The 19,711-nt window shown below is 44.5% G+C and overlaps 1 protein-coding gene across 1 annotated transcript; it reads right to left on the bottom strand.

The window, feature by feature from the left end:
- Window positions 1-225: 225 nt before the first annotated feature.
- On the bottom strand, window positions 226-19,220 carry LOC112287015 (uncharacterized). The gene is made up of 14 exons (XM_024529593.3): window positions 18,887-19,220; window positions 17,424-17,899; window positions 16,525-17,266; window positions 10,223-16,197; window positions 8,480-9,912; window positions 7,924-8,211; window positions 7,410-7,648; window positions 6,897-7,174; window positions 3,600-6,639; window positions 3,265-3,397; window positions 2,583-3,115; window positions 1,361-2,317; window positions 1,051-1,230; window positions 226-712 (listed from the first exon to the last, which is right to left on the bottom strand). Exons 2-14 carry the CDS (start codon window positions 17,759-17,761, stop codon window positions 515-517), a joined length of 14,334 nt encoding a protein of 4,777 aa, XP_024385361.1. The 5' UTR covers window positions 17,762-17,899; window positions 18,887-19,220; the 3' UTR covers window positions 226-514.
- Between the last annotated feature and the right edge of the window lie 491 nt (window positions 19,221-19,711).

Raw genomic sequence — 19,711 nt, 5'->3', positions numbered from 1 at the left:
TAAAGTTAGAAAGCATGGATCACTCACCCTGACAAAGATCTATAACCTATTTAATTATTTTTTCATATGAAACTCATGTCAATCAAATTATGAAAGTCATACTTTCTTGACCACAACTTCACGTGTTATAAATTCTTCAATTTAATTTTCACCCAAATCTTATGATTGGAGTGTAGCAACCCACGGAATTATTGATCACATTGCAATCAATTCTGAGTCTCATCATGACCACAAATCTCATCAATAAAAATTTTGGTACAGGCAAGAATAGCCTTGAGACCTTGTCAAAATGATACATTGAATTGTTGTCACTGACTGGAAATTTTAGGCAGTGTCCTTAGGGACATGCAAGACCAGCTAGTTCGTGTGTACAAAATGTTGAACCTAATGCAACTATTAGCATCTACAATTCTAACCATGCTGTCCACTTAGTGCACAGAATCTACTTACCAAGAATGTGTAGCACAACCAATACAAACATTAACTACAAGAGGGTTTTGTTACTTAAATCTCTTTATGGGCGGTATAGTCGCTGAGATATGGTGACAGAGCGACGGCAGAAAGGACAGCGGGTGACCGCCCTTGAGCAATTTTGGCACAAAACATGTCCACAAGGAATTACAATTGTATCCACCTCATTCGTCAAACAAACGCGACACGTCCATGCTGCACGGGCAGCTTCAGCTTCCTTAACCGCTGTCTCTGCCCTTCTCTGTTTTCCAAAAAACATTGCGTTAGTACAATGTAAGTGGCTAATGTGCGTACTCATTTGAGGAGTGATGCAAGGGAGTGGGCAGAGAATCTAGTCAGAACAGTTTCGGACCTTAATTGCACTAACGCCACTATTTAAAGATGTTCCCCGTTGATTCTCAGTAAAAATTTATCAAAGGCGGATGTGATCCACATTGATTTACACACGAATTTAAATGCCATCAACGCTGCCAACCATTACATAGAATTCCTACAAATTCACTTCAAGATAATCCGGCCATTTCTGAATGTCGTATCGATAATTGTATACAGCAGCATTATAGTCAGTTGAAGACAAACCTGCTCTTCTATAAGAGCTGTGTCGACTGCCGTTAACTGCTCCTGCAATGTCAAGGAGTGCTCCAGCAAGGATATCTGATCTGCACCCATAGGTAACCCAGCAGCAGCCAACATGTCCCTCACTGCTCCTACTACCTCAGCAGCTGGAACATTTCCTGCAACTTGTCCTCGAGATGATTCCTGTTTCATGTCCAAATAAAGTTTCGTTTAATACTCAACTGCTGAAATCTACTAGAATCTTAAAACCCCTAATTCTTAACAGATACGTGAAGGTCAACACGTGATGTTCTAAAGATAGGATGAAACGCACCTGCACTTCTGAGGTTTCAGGAGTAGTCTCAGAACGTGAGTCTCTATTAAGCCTATGAACAGGTTCCAAGATACTGGTGCTATTGACAGCTTCTGGAACGTTATCCTCAGAAACGAGGCTCGTCGCAGCCATAGTGGCAGCAGCTGTGCCTTTGAATGACAGAACTTGAGATGACAAAAGCAACTTTATTGTACTGGGTCCTGTTTCCACCTCAAGCCGATACATTGCCTGCCCAGCTGAAGCACGGACGTCATGTAGTACACGCCCGTATCGCAGCCCTCCTTGTTCATCCGGCCTCCATGCAACAATTTCCCCAGCATGAAAAGGCCGCAACGGATGGCATTGCACGAGTGCTGCATCAGCACCTACTAATTCCATTCCTAATACTCCACTATTTGCCATCGAGTTCTTGCCTCTGTTGTTTGCAGTCAAACCTAATCTGAGAACATTCAATACACTTAAATCTGAACCTATTGGCGCCATAAATAACGCACCAACTGGAAGGCTAACTGGGCTTCCAATAAGACGACTTAAAACGACTGCTAGCAGATCTGGTAAGGTAACACCCTGAGCTGGCACTGCAATCAAGATCCGACTTCTTGATTGGTCAACATGCTCAAAAACCCTGTGTCCTATATCCCCACCATGTTCGTCATCTATAAGAATAGCAGAATCTTTTTTATATCGTCGTGTGACATCTGTACGGGCTGGCAGCATAAGAAAACGTGTGTAAAGTCGTCTTACAAACCAAAGTCCGTCAGCTGCATAGCCCAAATATTTTACTAGCTTTTCCTTGCTTAACGCCACTTTGAGAGCTGGTATACCATCACTTGCTTCTTGCACAATAGCCCACATCGCGTCCGCAAAAGAAGAACTTCGCAACCTTTCGGCGATTGAATTTCGCGTAAAATCACCAATGCTATCCAACATCTCAAGCGACCTATTCTCGTCCAGTTCCTACAGCAATCGCAAATTCCACAACTCAGAAATGACCACAGAAAAAGTTGGATAAAAGTTGGCAGGGAACCCACTTGATATGAAAACACCAGGAACACGTAGTATAACAATATGTAGGAAGCCAGAATCTCTTATATTAGTCAAATGACCGTTCAGGTTCAGCATTAATCTTCTCATTTAAACCAGGTGGAAAAGATTTAGATCTCATGTTCACATATACCATCATCGAATGAGACGCTGGAGAATATGAAGAAAGCATTACTACCTCAACAATAACTTCGGAGAGCTTTCGAACACCCAGTTCAACACAAAGTTGTTCCGTAACATGGGGATGCACAAATCTCACACGAGATGAATCTATCTTTCCAACCAGACTTGCACCAGCAGAGTCTGGATACACACACGATTTTGCTTGCAGAAGCCTGCCACCATCATCAGGCACCACGGCATCTACAGCAGGATCAGGCAACGCGTGGCTCTTCATTGATTTAACCCTGTTAGCCTTATCACAGATGAAGGTTAGAATACGTAATACAGCTCGTAATTCATTGGGGTTTAGACGTTGATATCCACAGGTGTGCTGCAGCTGTAAAAGCAGCGCTCGCATACTTTCGAAAGTCGGCGAGTTTGTCATTCCCAATGATGTCAATACATCCACATATGCCAAGTAAGCACTTGGGAGCTCAAATACAAACGGAGCCAGATCCATGCCCAGGCGGGCAAACAATGAACAAGCTGCTGCCAAACGTGTGCCATTTGCGACCGGTATGAATTGCAATGCTCTTAAAGCATCTTTGTCTGCCAGAATAATACAAGGATTTAAATACGATGCAAAATTTCAAAATGAAAATCAATATAAACGTTAACATTGAAACCTATCTTTTTACGCTTAAGCAAAATATAGACTGATTAGCAAATTTATATACACTGCATTGATTAATTCGCACCAGAATCTGAAAGACCATCCCATGCGCTTGTAAGATACTTGAGCACGTCTCCAAAAGCATCCTCTACGGATCTCATGCCTTTTCCGTTTGGCCACCTTGCCAGAATATCTTCACCCCCATTGCGACCAACCATCTGCAAAATATTCAGAACCTTTGGTCATAACCATAGGAATAGACTTCTAACAAACTTTATAGAAATTAATCACACGGCATCCAAGTTGAAAATACAACAAGCAGATGCGATCACGTTATTTTCTTCATCAAACGAATTAATAAATAAATAAATCTAGAAACCATAATAACTTGAAGTACTTAATAAAATGGTTGAAACATACCTTGAGATGTTTTACCACAGTGGAGAAAGGGGGAGGATGTCGCAGACGGAATGCTCCCCAAGAAAACTCGGGAGGAACGACGTTAGACCTGGCGAGTATTGGAGCACAAGTCCAAGCTAGAGGCCAGTCTTTCACAAGAACTACTTCATTGTAAGCCGCTAGTACTTTTCTGCCACCACTAGACCCACCAATACTTGGCATGCCCCTTTCTGCTGGCACGAAGGCAATACGACCAAGGGCTTCACAAAAGCTAGTCCCATAAACTGATGCGAAATTGCTTAAAAGCGCTTCTGTTAGCATGCCTGCAGTAATCCAAAGCTCACTAGAAACGCCATTGTTGCCGGCAGACTCTGAATCAAAGTCATCCTTTAACTCTGAGTCATAAATAGATTCCTTTCCAAGGCTCTCAACTTTCTTTGCACATTCCAGTAGTAGCGGAGAGTCTATAGCTGACCGTAAGCCTGCAACCCGCAAAACTGCTAACCATGCACCAGTAGCAAACTGCCCTCCAGGAAATTTGCTTGGCTCATCAGCAAAGATGCGTTTAAGCAAAGTACTTTCTGGGTCCATTAGATCTGAAGGACGATACATGACTGGATCGCCAGACAAATTCTTAACAAACTTAGTTTCACTCAACACAGCAACCAGATTCTCGTGCTGCCTATGAGATGACCAATTACTCAAAAGATATCCCAATATTCGTTCCTGTTCGCGTTCAGATTGTGATTCGAACCCAGGTAAAGCGAATCTTCCCATCACTTCATGATCAGCAAGTTCTGGAATACCTAGAGCCTGGTAGAGTGCTCCACCTTCTGATATTTCACGGTATTCTAGACAGAGGTCATCGTCTGGTTGAAGAAACATACTCGGGGGTACTATGCAATGCATGTGTTGGTCCAAGGTTACATAGGTGCCTGTGCGAGTCTTGTAAATAGGGAGTAACCTCAGCATATTAAGCTCCTCCGAGCTGTAACCCAGAGCTGCAGATTGCGCAGATGGGGATGAAGCGAACAGTCTGAAAAGAGCATCACAGTCTGCAGGTGTAAAAGCTAGGTCTGAGGGGGATAGGCATCCGGCTTGCTGAAGTGCCAAGAATATCGCTACCACAGCCTGGGCAAGAGACTTCTCAGGAGGAGGCACACATACATCAAGTATACTGCAATCCAAAAACCGTCGATCATAGACGGGAACACCGCAATTTCGCAATAGCGGCAGCAGCCATGGGTGTTGCCTTTCAAGATCCAAATAACCTCGCGTACTGTCATCCACGTCGGCATCTGCAATAACATCCTCCCCTGCAGGACTGGGGAGCCGCTGTTGTGGTGATGGAGGTACAAACACCAATTGTCGTTGACCAACACGAACCAGCACAGGTGTAGATGTGACAGCAGGAATCAAAGGCCATTGCGAGAAGAGAGCGAGCTCCTCGCTTGAAGCAGCATTTATGTTCTTCCACAGCAACCGTAACCATTCTGCAGTAGGTCCTGTCATAGGGTTCATTGTCCATCCCACCCAAGGAGCTGCAGCTGCTACAGCCCCTCGTGGAATCCAATGTTTCGGAAGTGCAGCACCAAGATTAGCTGCCAAAACTTGAGAGGTGAATGGCTTTAGCTTCAGAAGATTCTGAAAAACATGATCATGAAAGAGATCTGCAAGAACGGTACGTTCAACACATAAAGCATGCACAAATCTTGAACCAGAACTAGGGAGAAGATCTTGCTGCTCTTTGCTCCCAACCCAAAGCTCAGTCATACCCAGCTTGGTCATTTGGTTCGTTGCAGTTGGACACAATAAACCCTTCAGATCAAGCACTAAGGATGGATCCAAGGTGGAATCGTCATCTGTTCCTGACACTAAGCCTGACGCATCTTGACCATCTCTACTAATATCATTCATTACACCTGTACCAAAATCAGCAAGAGCCCTCCCAATATCAGAAAACCATTCCAAAGGATCCCGCCCATCCGACGACATGGACGGCGCCTGATGTTCAGAGTGAGCTGGCTGATCTGAACGCAGGAGCCCAGGAGTCCTCAACCTGGGGTTGTTAAGAACCTGCAGTCCAGTAGGCTGTCGTAATGAGGATCTAATGCTGTGCACCTCAGTGGAATTCGTCTGCATATTTCCAGACTCGTCTGCTTCATTCTGTAGTTGAGAATAAGCCATGCTCGGATGTCTAGAAGTAGCTGGTTTTTCTGTATGAAGATCAGTACAGCAAAATTCCAAAAGGTCCACTTGAGTCACAAAAGAAGGAACGGCAGCAGCAACCGTTGGAATTTTAAGTAAACTCCTCAACATTTTGGGCGTCAACTCCTTTGCACTCACTCCAGCAGCTTCCATTTCTTTGGTAAGTTCCCAAGGAACCGCGAAAACACGGTAATGAGCTTTTAGAAAATCACAAACGGTTGCAGGAGGGGCCATGCCCTGTCGCTTTGTCCCAGGGGGTAACAAAAACATTCCGTCTGTGGCTTTGGCCATAGCACCCCCATGCAGCTGCCACATGGGCAGTTCCACCAATCGTGCATACATAGGTTTAATTAACCATTCAACCAAGCATTGTCCCTCGACTGCACGAAGATCCGTCGACGTGAATGCTCTTGATCTCGGCCAGAAAGAGTAAGCACGCTCTGCAGGGACTCCATACGTGCCATCGAGACCACGACCAATAGGTGGATCGGCTCGTGATGAAGAAGGATCCTGTCTCAACCGTTGAAGCTCTTGGAGCAGCTCAACATATGAATCTCGTACACATGACAAAAGTTCTTTGTTCCAAGCGGCAGCCACATTTTCAAATGAGATTCTTGGTCCAGATGATGAACTTATTGACAAATCTGGAAGAGCGAGGCTCTTGAACAAGTGACGAGTGGTGTCTTGACGAATCAAGAAATTACCAATGATGGTCACTGGCAGTCCAGTGACCACGGGAACTGGCAGAGGCGCCAATATGCAACCATCAATATCGACATCTGGAATTGATCCATTACGTGAAATATGAGCTGCTACACCCGCAATTGGTGTCAGATCATATGAAAGATATTTCCTGCAAAAGAGTCGAGAAACTCAATTCAGTACAATTGCCCTTTAAGTGCTCAAAAGCTTCTGTGCACAGATATTACATACAGAAAAGTAGAGACCCAGAGTCATTCTTCCACAACGTTATCCTTTCAAGTGATTTCAATGCTTGCAAGAGCAACTTGTGAAGGATAAGCGGATTTGATGTGAGCCATTTATAGAACAGAGAAGGAAGAGGTAGAAAGACAAAAAGAAGAAAGAGGATATGTCAGGTTTTAGAAACACCTGTCTAAGGCCATGTCACGGGTACGGCCGGAGCCTAGGCACTGAACCACCAGCCATTTATCGACTAGTTTAGTTCCATCTTCTGTGAGGAGGATATCAATGGTGTGCACTTTGCATGCTGAGCTAGATCCACCAAATATGCTGGTCAGCTGATATTTAAAATTACGCCATTTCTTTTCTTGAAAGGGATTTCGCAACAATGCTCGTGCTGGATCCACACGTACTGCAAACAGCCCGTGAGGTGCAATCTCTCCTTCCTCCCAAACCGTGACAGAAACCTAGAAGAGATATCAAAGGAAAAGGATATTACAACCAATGTGCTAGTTGCAAGGAAAAGAATTAGATCTGCTCCCACTTGCGGATTTGCTTAAGCTACTTAGAATTGGAATGCAAAGACCTCACACCAGCCATAACTAAGCAGACAACTTATGGAAGAGGGCAAATTTATGTGATCTCCAACACCGGCATCAGCTTCATAATAGTACCTAGCTACAATGCAACTGAGTGACTTACATCTTCAACTGCTTTTAAAGACAGCAGTGCACTTGAGGCACGACTCTTGAAGTTCTCAAGGATGCTTGCAATATCCGTATCCCTACACTCCTCAGCATCTTTGAATTTGCCATCAGCTACCTGTTCTTTCGAGCGCAATGGAAATCTAAATATTGTTGCATCAGTCCTTGCCCAGGATAATGATGACGAAATTTGCAAAGGGCGAAATTGATCGGAGAACCTTTGAGCCAAGTCCGTATCTGGTTCAAAAACAATGCAATGCAAACCAGTTTAAACCTTAAACCTATTTCGTCATAGCTTACGAGCAAAAAGGACAGGTTGAAGAGTCACTTGGTAATGAAAGTGTGACTTAGGATCATTGCAAACCATAAGGCTACAAGCTACCAAATCCAAATAGCTAGGCATGGTTCCCTGAAATGGTTGACAAAAACACACATTGTTTCAAAAGAATAAATGAATAAAATCAAAGCATTCTAAGCGTATCAAATGAGGCAACAGGGAAGATAAATAATACCTTTCAAAGCAAAAGCTTTCCCTACGGGCATCCCACCGGAAACAGTAGCTCGTGCATCATTTGGTGATGCCGCAAGGACTTGCCCAGGCGGATCAAAAAGGTACAAGCAACCACTGGAGACAATGAACAGGAGTTCTGTGACATAGTAAGCACCCAATAGGCCAGTACCGTACTGACATGACTGTCCACGTAGCTTAGATGGCATGCCTGTTTGAAGAGAGCAAATTTCTTCTGTGGTAAGAACTGCTCCTTCAAACGCAACGGTTAGAGCTGGACCTTGAAATACACCTGTAAAATGAACAATTATTATGTAAGTAACGAAAGCAACAACTTCATGCATGCTAACTATTACTACGAACGCTTTTCATTTGTCCATCCCATAAGCTACGGGCACGTCCTATTAATGTTCCGGATTTGATTAAAATTCTTTCAAAACCATTGGACTTTCAATATCCCAAGTGCGTTGCCAGCTCAACAAATTCTTGAGTACTAATTCCAACTGCAAGGATTAAAAAGATCCCATGTAACCCAAAAGATAAAGGTGTGAAATAACAACCTAAGTTGGGCTGAAGAAGAGATTGTCGAGGGTGTTCTCGTTTATCATACATGAAGTGCACCTTCCGCGCTTTACAGCAATCAGCAATTTCTAGAAGATCAAACATCAAAAGGCTTCTATTCTCCCTCTCTGAAAGGATGTCAGAAATGGTGGAAGTGTCTGGGCATGGCAAATTGCTTGTCATTTCCTGGTCTACCAAGGAGAGATAACGTAGGGATTTGGCACCTAATCGCTCTGCCAACTCATTATCAATATCTGGATGGACAAGTCGGCGCATCCCAGTCATTCCAGAGGCACTTTTAGTTAACCACGGAGCATCATTGTAGATTAAATCCTTCGCCAAGGCTAAGATTCCTGTGTCATCAGGCATCACAACTGAGGCTAAAATTGAATGCGCCTCTACATTCAAGGGAATTACTTCTGAAAGGGCTTCTAGGACCCTCAAACAGAATGTAAGTTGCTCTTTTGCCAGCACCCCTCCCTTCATGTCCAAGGCAATTCGGCGGAGTACATTTACATAATCAATAGCCTCGAACTTCTCTCGTACACCGAAGATAGTAAGCAACTTTCGAAACTCCACAATTTCACTGGGAACTATGTGAAGATATGGATGAAAATGAGCTGGTGAATCAAAAGCAAGTTGCTTTGGAAAAACAAATCCCTCTCCAACCCATACCCACGGAATCCCAGCAAGCACTTCTTGAACAAATGTCAAATCTTTGGTACCAACTTTCTCCTGCAGCAACTTGTAGAGAGAAGGCACTTCCCTGTTAAAAGTTTCATTTAGCTCCTGAAGGGCATTCGCTTCATTGACCACGGTATTCTGCCATTTACCATGCTGTTTCGATAGCTCCACTAATTGAGCTGCCAAAACGGTAGCATTTGGATGATCTTCCCAGCCAAGCTTTGCTGCCAGGCCTGAAGATCGACATTCTCCGTCCAAAATGAACATAGTTGCAGAAACAAGCCACATTTGAGATTTTGGACGGACCATCTTCGGAGCAGCAATGGGACTCGTGACTTGCTGCCACGGAAGCTTGTCATCTGGTGCCCATGTAAGGACAGGACACCAATTTATATTAGCCAGCTGCAACCAGAATCCTGCCTCCATTTCATCATTTGTTGGATGTTGTTTTGTCGTAGTGCCAAGTACCCGTTCTTCAAATTCAACGCCACGGGACTCATGTGCAATCTGAAGATCGTCCATATGAGCAAGTAGAGCTTTTGCTCTGTGAACAGCTTCAGACGGATTCTGACTACTTATCATAGCCACAGACCGTGCACTGTCTAAAAGACCACTATGACCCAAGGATCTCTTCAAGCCCAATTCCACCAATACGTCTAAAACGGCATCATCGGCAAAATCACCTGAAGGAAAGAACACATCCTTGTTGAGCAGTGTCTGAAGTTCAGGAACACGAGGATCGTACAATCTGGGGTCAAGCAACTTCCCAATCAGTCTACATCCATGAAAGCTTGTTTAGAACAAAGAGGAACTATTATCTCACACTAAACTGAGGGCATGAATCAGAAACTATCGGAAGGTTAAATACTAAGCCCTCAAAATTTAGATAATAACGTATCCATGATTATATACTAAATTTTGAAAAATAGAGACAAATGCGCAGCACTACCCCATAACCACTACATGACGTGTCTGAATTCTCAAAAAAATACCTATTTCTCTTGAATGGGATTAAAATGCGCGAACAAGCTACATCAATCAACAAGCTGTTAATTTACCTTTCTGGAGCTTCAAGAATGCCTTGTGCTGTGAGAACAAAAGGCAAACTAGACATTACATTCACGAGAGCTGGATCTTCCTCAACAAATTTGGAGTAGTCCAGAATGATAGCCAACATAGCTCGCGTTGTAACGGCTACTGGAATCTGAGCCATATTGCTAAAGAGGTGATCACGATAGAAAACTGCTCTGTTCAACTTAGTCACCCCCAGATATACTGCCAAAACCTCCTCTTCCTTCTGAGACTCCGCCCGAATAAAATTTTCCCCCAAGAGCTCCTCACTAACATCATGCGGTGCAAAGAACCTCTTGCCGTGTGGCAAATCTGTAAATCTACGCCCACTACGAGAATACGACTCGAATACGGGTAAGCTTCGCAGAACTTCAATATGGGATGCATTCAATTTGCCAGAGGCAAACCACTTAGATTGACATAAGAAGCTGCGAAGTTCGCGAAGCTCCCCATCTGACGCATTTCGCAATGAGTGAGCCAAGGATTGTAGCTGCCCACCAACCGCTGCTCGCAATGAATCTAAAATTCCAAACGCTGATGCATCATGCACGTATTCCCCCAAAGATGCATGCTTAATCTGCATATCAGACCTCAATATAGCACAACCAGCCTTCTGCAGAACACTTACCATGTTCTCACTCCATCCTTCATCTCTTATTACACGTGAATGTTTGACCAAACTGATCAAATGGCCATCGAAGGTGGGTAATAATGGCCATTCTACAAATACAGATAAATCGTTACATGATGAATCTAGGAAATTCCAGAGCAACTGCATCCATTCCAAACTAGGATAAACTCCATCACCAGGCACCCATGCCACTACGCTTTTACTTCTCCAGTCTGCAGGTACTAATCGAGGTAGCAACTCCTCGAGTACTTGACCAGTTAGCAGAGCCAAATTTGTAGTCCCACACTCAGCAATCTTTCGCAGTCTCTCAAAAACATCATTCGCCATTGTCGAATCGACAAGCATGTAAGGAACAGCGTTTTTCAAGAGTTGGGACTCTTCATCTGTTGTTACTAAAATCCGTTCACCTGCTCCAGAAATTGCGATTGTTGCTAAAGAACCGTTGCAAAGAGGTACCAGAGATAATCCCTGCAACTTTTCACCAGCATCCTTCTCTTCAACATCAGTCAAGCAATACTTTAGAGCCAAGACATTTGCAGCTGGACCATCCAAGGTACGTCTTGTGCCAGCAATGGATCTACGCAACATAGAAGGTGTTAAATGTCTCACATACGGGCAGACCTCCCGAAACTTGGCAATTACAGCATCAGGTGCACTTATAATAGGAAGGCCTGCATGAGCTAAAGCATCACCTAACTCACGTGCTTCAGCAAAGCTGTTGTCAGGGAAAACCGCTCGTTTTGGGGATACCCATTTTCCTTGGATTGCATTTGTATACAACACAGGAAGGTCCAATTCAACCACCGACTTGTATACTTGTTTCAGCAAGGAATACCAGGGTTCGTGAACAGATCCAGTGGGCCACAAAGCATGAAACATTGCAGTAGCTCCCAATTCGCGAGCAGCTTCAACTAGCAGCCGAGCATAAGCAGGAGCTGCAACGTCTTCTAGGAGGCAGCGATTCCAGTCTGCTCGTAACTTTCCTCCTCCAGCCATATCATCACCATACCATATGTCTCTTCGGTTACTAGATAGTTCAAAGTATCCATTTACATGAACAGGAAGACCAATTTTTACAGGTAAAGGAAGAAAGCAAAATGCACGACCTTCAAATTCCTCTTTGCTCTCAAAGTTGCTAGTTTTGTCACCCATTGAACCATCCTGGATTTTCTCCACCTTAATCACGGCATCCTTAGATTGGTTTGTAAACAAAGGAGCAGCTATTCCTGCCCATGGAATAAAGCCGCGAGGACGATTTTCAAGAGCAATTGCTTGGTCCCTAGCACGCTTACCACCCATAGCAGTACTAATCAGCCACTTTTGTGACTGTTGCATACCAGCCATTGTAAGCGATACTTCTACAGTCTGACAATGCCATGGCAATTGAGAATCGGGGGTCTTTGTAAGTTTTCTATAAAACTGGTCCTTGTCGATTGGGTTTTGCGGATTGCCCCGTACAAAATCATAGACGGGACTCACCATTGTAGTCACAGGGCGCCTCACTTGGTAAAGGAGCTCCATGTCTTTATCTGGACTGTCACGAACATACACCGAGACACTAGCCACATTTCTTAGAAACAACACCGCTTCTTCGGCACTGCTTTTAAAGGACCAAAAAAGAGCCACCACATCCTCAGGTGTATAAGCTCCTTGCTTGATCTCACTATTTGCTGCTGTTTTCTCAGTTCGCAAAGGAAAGCGGAAGAGGGTGCCTGGATATGACCTTTGCAAATCACATCCAAATATCAAATACGGCCGCAGCTGATCAGGAAACTGTTCAAGCAGACCTCGACCTACAAAACTGATTTTTAGCCCCGGATGAGAGGGCGTCACACCAGGAAGATTACAGGCATGGGGATCGAACATGACCAAATTACTACCAGAAATAAAGCCCGGTATGTCAGTAAAATGATAAACTGAATTGAATCCAAGTCCAAAACGTCCAATCGCGGAAGGCCTCTCGAGCTTGCTGTCCTGCCCGATTCGGGAAATCGCGTAGAGATCTCGTGAAGTGAATACAGAATCATTTTGGCAATACAGTGCAGGACCTTGCCAGTCGGCCATACTGGGCGATAAGACCGAAGACGTTCCAAACTCCGACCGATCTAACAAGAAATTAACCTCTCGAGCCCCTGCATCATCAGCATTCTGCACCAACTCACAAAGAATACCGGGTCCATCTGAGTACATCTCTACAATGTGCTTCAACCGTGTCGTTAAGGCTTCATGTTGACCAAACGCTTCGGCAGCATCGTGAAGGCCCAAGTCCATTGAGTCAGCACTTTCTGCAAGTAGCATCCGCCGTAACGATCGCACACCTAACCTCTCTGCAACGTCTGTGGATATTTTGGCATGGACAAATCTAGGGCCTCTAACAGATTTTGTGGGCCCCGTTAAGTTGCCACCTATTGAACCTTCTGAATTATGCAGCCAAGGGGCATCGTTGTACACTAGCTCTAGGGCAGGAACCAAAACAGAATTCGAATCTGGAACAAAAGCAACCACTTCCTGTGAATTAAAGTGGAGATCAGCTAGATGCTGTACCAACCAGACTGCTGCACTCAGCTGCTGAGGATCCAAAGATGCACCCTCTTTATCTTTCGCCATATTTGAGAGGACAAGAGCAAATTCGGTCGGTGTTAGTGTCTCCCTTACGCCCAGCTCGAGCAAAAGCTCTTTGAAGGCAGCCAAATCTGCAGGAATGATTCGAAGAAATGGTGCCAGATGCAGGGGCCCACTAAAAGCTACTTCTTGAACGTTGGCAAAACCATCGCCAACCCACACCCAGCGACTTCCCTCCAACACCGCTTTCACAATCTCCACTTCATCACTTCCAAGCATCTCATTCAAGAGAGCATAGATCCTTGGAACCACTGTCGCTAATGCTTGACTCATTGCAAGATCTTGAACGACAACATGATTCTTCCCAAGTTCCAGCAACTGTGCAGCCAACCTTCTCCCACTAGGCCGTGCTGACCAACCTAATTTGGAAGCTAATACAGAAGACTTACTGCACTCTCCATCTAAAATCCTCATGCTTGCAGACACTAACCACATATCCTCCTTCAAAGCCACATGCTTAGGAGGTGCAACTGAACTTCCCACTGAAGGCCATGGCAAATGGGGATGAGGAGGATGCATTAAAACAGGGCACCAACTCAAGCTTGAGAGCTCATGCCAGAATCGACTGAGTGTTGCATCAGACGCTAAATCGGGGGACTGGAAAATAGTTGAAACTTTCTGGAACATGCGGCCTAGAGACTTGTTTGAATCGTCCAAAGGACGTTGTGGAAGCCACCGAATCGCGTTAAGCTCTAAATAGGACAAGAGTTCCTGACCTTTCTGATGAGCCCGGTCTGCATCACTGGATAACAAAGTTTCAACTTGTCGAGCACTCTGTAGAATTGTCTCCGAAGATACTGAAACCCTCAAACCCAGCCCTTGCAGCATGTCCAAAACTATGTCATTCAGGAAAACTCCCGCTGGAAATAAATCTTGATTATCCAGCAGCGCAGTAAGTTCTGGACTACGAGGATCATATAAAGTTTTTGGGGTCACCAAAGTACCACTAGCTGTAGGTACGAACGCAAGTTGCTTCAAAGCTTCACGGAAACTACTGTCTACTGCGGTTAACTGTGGAAGCTCCTTCAAGATAGACAACATCATTCTGTCCCGCACCTCCGGTGTTATCTCATGTAGGCGATTAAAAACCCTCCACTTATAAAAGATGGGCCTTTCCAAATGCTTCACCTTCAGGGATCCCGCTAACCATTCTAGTTCTCTATCTGAATAGGTGCATAAAAACTCAGAACTGAGCAGAGCTTCATCTACGCCCACAGGAGCCAAGAATAACTTAGAACGAACAAGATCAACATTTATCTTAGTTCTAATATCCGCCCCTGAGTAAACCTCAAAAATAGGGAAGGCCTTCATAATGTTGAGACGCTCTTCATTCATTTCGTCACCAGCATACCACTTTGCGTCATATAAGAATTCGCGCAACTCAAGCCTTTCAGCAGCATCAAGAGTCTCAAATGCTCGGGCCAAATGTTGCGGCTCCTGAGAAGTGACACAAGAAACAGAATCTACAATGCCCGCTGCTGTACTATCATGCACATAAGCAGATAACTTCGGGTGCTCAATACCCATATCGCTCCTTAGAATTCGACACCCCAATTTAATCAATATGGATTCTAGACTCGCATCCCATACTCCAGCCTTGATTATTTTGGAGTGAATCTGAAGCTTGCAGAGGTGACCACTTGTCGTAGGCAGCAGAGGCCATTCCTTGAATATTGACAAATCCTTACAGTTTCGTTGAAGGTACTGCCAAACTAGTGTCAACCACTCTTGGCGAGGATGTCTTGGATTGGATCCCGGTTTCCACTCTATCTCTTCTACACCATTCCATTCAGGTGGGAGCAGACGCTCAAATAGCTGAGCCAAAATTACTCCGGAAAGACAGTACAGATTTGTATGTGATGTTGTTGCAATATTTTTGAGCCTCTCCATCAAATTTAGACCTATGCTCTGGTCGACCAGCTTATCAGGAAGTGTTTCTAGCAGCTGGTATTCTAGGTCCTTGCAGATCACAAAGATATTTACATCATTCCTCTTCCCAAAAACTCCCAGCGTACCGTTCGCTAACGGAATGAGTGGCAAACCAAGTAGAATTTCGCCAGCCTCGTCATCAATCACATCTCCAAGGCAATAATCAAGTATAACCAAAGCATTACTTCGCTCAACCAAACCAGAATGCTTCCCAGGCTTGCGAAACTGAGATCTGATTAAACTAGGTAACACCATTCTGGGATTCGGTACGCAGAAGTTAAACAATGTATCTCGCAACAATGTGCTTAACCGAACCAGAGGAAATCCCTCCGCAGTTAAAGCACTTGCTAGCCCCACAGCATCGGAAAATTCTTCGTCGTGGTACAGTGCCTGCTTAGGAGTAATCCATCTACCACCCCCAGCATCTGTGTAAAGCAACGGGAGGTCGGCAGCAATGGAATAAAACCGCTTGACCATAGCCAACCAAGGCTCCACAAAATTACCGCAGGGCCAGAGAGAATCGCACAGAGCAATGTGGCCGAGATGCTTACTGGCTTCAACAAGCAGTACTGAAAAAGCTGGAGCTATTACATCCTCCAGTAGACATCTGTTCCAATCTGACCTCAACTTCCCACCTCTGTCCATGTCTGCACCGTACCATATATCTCGGCGATTAGACGACAACTCAAAATACCCGTTTACATGCACAGGTAGACCTGTTCTTACAGGGAGCGGAAGAAAACAGAAAGCTTGACCTTGCAATGCCACTTCCTCTCGAGCCTGCAGTCAAAAGCCATGCCAATTCTTAAATTTAACAACTTGATGGTTTTATACTGCATCACTAATACACGAGTATTTTGAAATGAACGAGACATGGCACAAACGTCTTTACTTATGCTTACAAATCATGCAATACCTGACAACTAGCAACAACGTCTGAAAACCATCAGTATTTTAAAACGTAATGACTAGATCTTAAATTCAGCATTACGCTACCTTTGCGCAAATACCTTGAATTACAATTAAAAACACGCTACGACAGTACCTTGCTATAAAATCGCCTGCGAATCTTAAGTAACTCGATAAGAAAAGGAAAGCAAAAATTACCTTCTGTCCACTGCTAGCCACTTTAGCTGCTACACATGCCCAGGGAAGTAGATGAAGATCATAGTGATCCTTGGCATTTTTGGCCAAAGTTCCTATTCTGCTACCTGCAGCTCCCATAGACTGAACAATTAAAAAAGACTCAGCCTTTTTTTCTCCTTCATGAGGTCCCATAAGCACTTCACTGACAAACTCTAAAGTGTACACATCATTATGGTTTCCCGCGTTACTTGATTGAACTGCGGGTGACTTGGATAACCGTGTAAATGCTTGTCTATGCCACCTTAATTCAGAAGTAGGAGATTTTATACTACATGAATACAACTGTTGAGGTTCAGGCATCTCTGCATGCCACTCATAAATCTCTAAAACTTCCACACTTTTCAGAAAAAGCATAGAGTGGACGCCTTCAACAAAAAGATCCTTTAACAAGTTTTGCATGTCCTCCTCAGAGTATGACTGCCTAGACAGGCTGCTGACTGCCGCTTGAAGCTCATTGCGGAGTGGGAAACGAAACAATGTGCCTGGGTAAGGAGATTCCATATCACACCCGAAGGCGCAATACGGTGAAAATTGATCCCTGTACATTTTCAGTGCTCCGGTACTAACAAAGTCGATTCGCTTCCCTGGATTAGCTGAGGATACCCTAGGAAGAAATTTGCAATGAGGATCAAACATAACAACATATCTCCCACTCACAAACGAAGGGAGATCTGAAAGATGATATACGGAATTGAATCCAACCCTGCAAAGCCACAAAAATTCAGCAACTCATGATCAAAGACCAAAGAATGAGTCCTATTCATGTAAAAGTCCTTTATAACCTTCATAGTCACTTTCGAAATGCCAATACATACACAATACATCAAAATAAGTGCTAGGACAAAAAAAACCATTCATACCCGAACCGCCCTGTTTTCCACGCTTGGCCACGTTTCTTACTATCTCCAATTCTTGAAATGCTCACAAAGTCCTCCTCTACAAACGTTGCATTGTTGAACGCCAGCAAAGCCGGACCTTGCCACTCGGCCAAAGGTCCATATGCCAAGCTGTTAGTTCCATGCCGTCGGCGATCTAAGCAAAAACTCACTCTTGTGGCTCCAGCGTCATCCGCGTTCTGAATCAATTCCTTCAGAATGGTGGTTCCTTCTGGATAGTTTGCAAGGACTTCACGGATACGTTGGGTTAAGTCTACCTTCTGCCCAAAGTCCTCCGCAAATCCAAATTCCTGCGGATCCATTGTAAAATGGTGGCTTCACTCCAAAATAAAGTAAAAGCTATTCCTCAGCCAGCTTCGGTCTCCTTCCCAACAAAATATATACCGACTTTGCCAGCACTGTGTATCCTGAATACCACCAGCATTCTTTCCTCTTTTCTGCTGCAAATCACGGTAAAATTAATCAATTCTTAGAATAACCACGAGTATTCCTATGCCCATGAAGAAAATTGATGCAGTGTTTAATAGATAGAGTTTCTGCATGCCACCATATCATCATCTTGTCCACTTGAACCATAGTACTAAGAATCGGTTCGCATCACATGTATGACGTCCAGAGGGGTGAGCGACCCCAAAAATATGACATGCTTTATAAAAGCTCTATGTCTCGATAAGTATTTCGAATAGCAGTGGTGATTCCCAGTGTAATCACAGGACTCACAAAAATCGTTCTAGACAGACGCAGTGGTGCAGACTTATAAATTTAACCAAACCATAAAATGACGACGCCTAAACTTAAGACCAATACAAACTTTCAAGTCCTTAGAAGAAACTATGTTTTGGAGACTCTGTCTCGTACTACACAGCATAACCTAACACTCAATCGTGGTTTGATTTCTTCATTGAAAGAGCTAGCTATCTCTGAGGCTACTCAAAAAAATCATGGAAAGAAAAGATTCTTATTGTCTTTCTGAAGAAACCCCCAATCTCGACTGGGAAACCGAAACCCCAACCAATTTGCTAGTATATGCACCAGGAATGACGCAATAATCGTCCAATCAGACGCTGATCCTACCAAGATTGTACAATGCTACAAAGAAAGTAGTTGAAAATACAATCCCGACAAATTAAATGATCCGCCACAAAACACTTGAAAGCACCGCTACCATCTCCAAGGTTCTTGTAAATGGTTCGAAGTGAGAATTAAATCAATCGACCTGTAGCTACTGAACCCCGCAATCTCCCCTCAACAAACACTCCAATCAGAGTCAAGACGCGAGAGAGGAGGGATCAATTTAAAATTAGAAACAAAATAAAACAAAATAAACAAAAATCAATTGACAACGAGAATTTCCTGAAATTCACAAGGACTTCCATCGCCAGGCAGCAAACTTCAGATCAATCGACTACAACGAGCAATCAACTCACCAATCGGCCACGTCCAGCTCCGTAATCGCACAACGCCGTCCCTCCACAACTCACCATCGCCCGACATTCATCATCGCGCCCCTAGAACTCCCTCGCACGCAAACCCCGCTTCCGACCAATCCATGGGCCGCCCTCTCCACCGCTATAGTAAGAGCAAGCAGCACATGAGCTCCAAGAGGGTGACGTCTCGGGTTGTGGCGAGAGCGGGGCACTTTCCAGCGAGGCTTCCTGCGCCGGAAATCTGCACACGGGGAGTGAAGCAGCGAGCGAGAGCTTAGCCGGAGTTCAACGCCGATCCTATCTCCCCTTCCATCCCCTTCCCAGAGCGAGAGACAGACAGACAGACAGAAAACACGGAGAACAGTTGAATGCTGTTGCCCTACTTCCATCGGGGCCTGCAGCAACGCAGCCGCGCCGAAGGTCCCCCCGCCCCCCCTCCTGTATCCGTGGCCGACTGGACCACCACCGCAGACGCCTACTCAGCCGTGCTTTGCCATGGTGGTGGTTTTCCCGGTGGTGGGTCCGGTTCCCATGACCACGAACTTATTAACATAAGGAGAAGAAAGCTGGAATTTTCGTCGTCCGCAAAAATATTGGGAACGCTTTTGGGAACGGTTCTGGGAACGAAGCTGGGAACTTTGTTGGTAACTTCATTCACAGCAGCACTAAAGGAATATACATGGCTGATTTAGCCCTACGTATCGCCTTACAAAAGAATAACATGGTTTCTGTTTAAATCAATTTTGGTTTGGCACGATATTTGCATTTTATTTTTTTATTTTTATTAATATGATAATTGAATATGCAATGTCTTAGTGTGTCACA

Source organism: Physcomitrium patens, chromosome 9 (genome assembly GCF_059467195.1).
Source record: "Physcomitrium patens ecotype Gransden chromosome 9, ASM5946719v1, whole genome shotgun sequence".
Taxonomy (NCBI): Eukaryota; Viridiplantae; Streptophyta; class Bryopsida; order Funariales; family Funariaceae; genus Physcomitrium; species Physcomitrium patens.
This window is presented reverse-complemented; position numbering and strand designations above follow the sequence as displayed.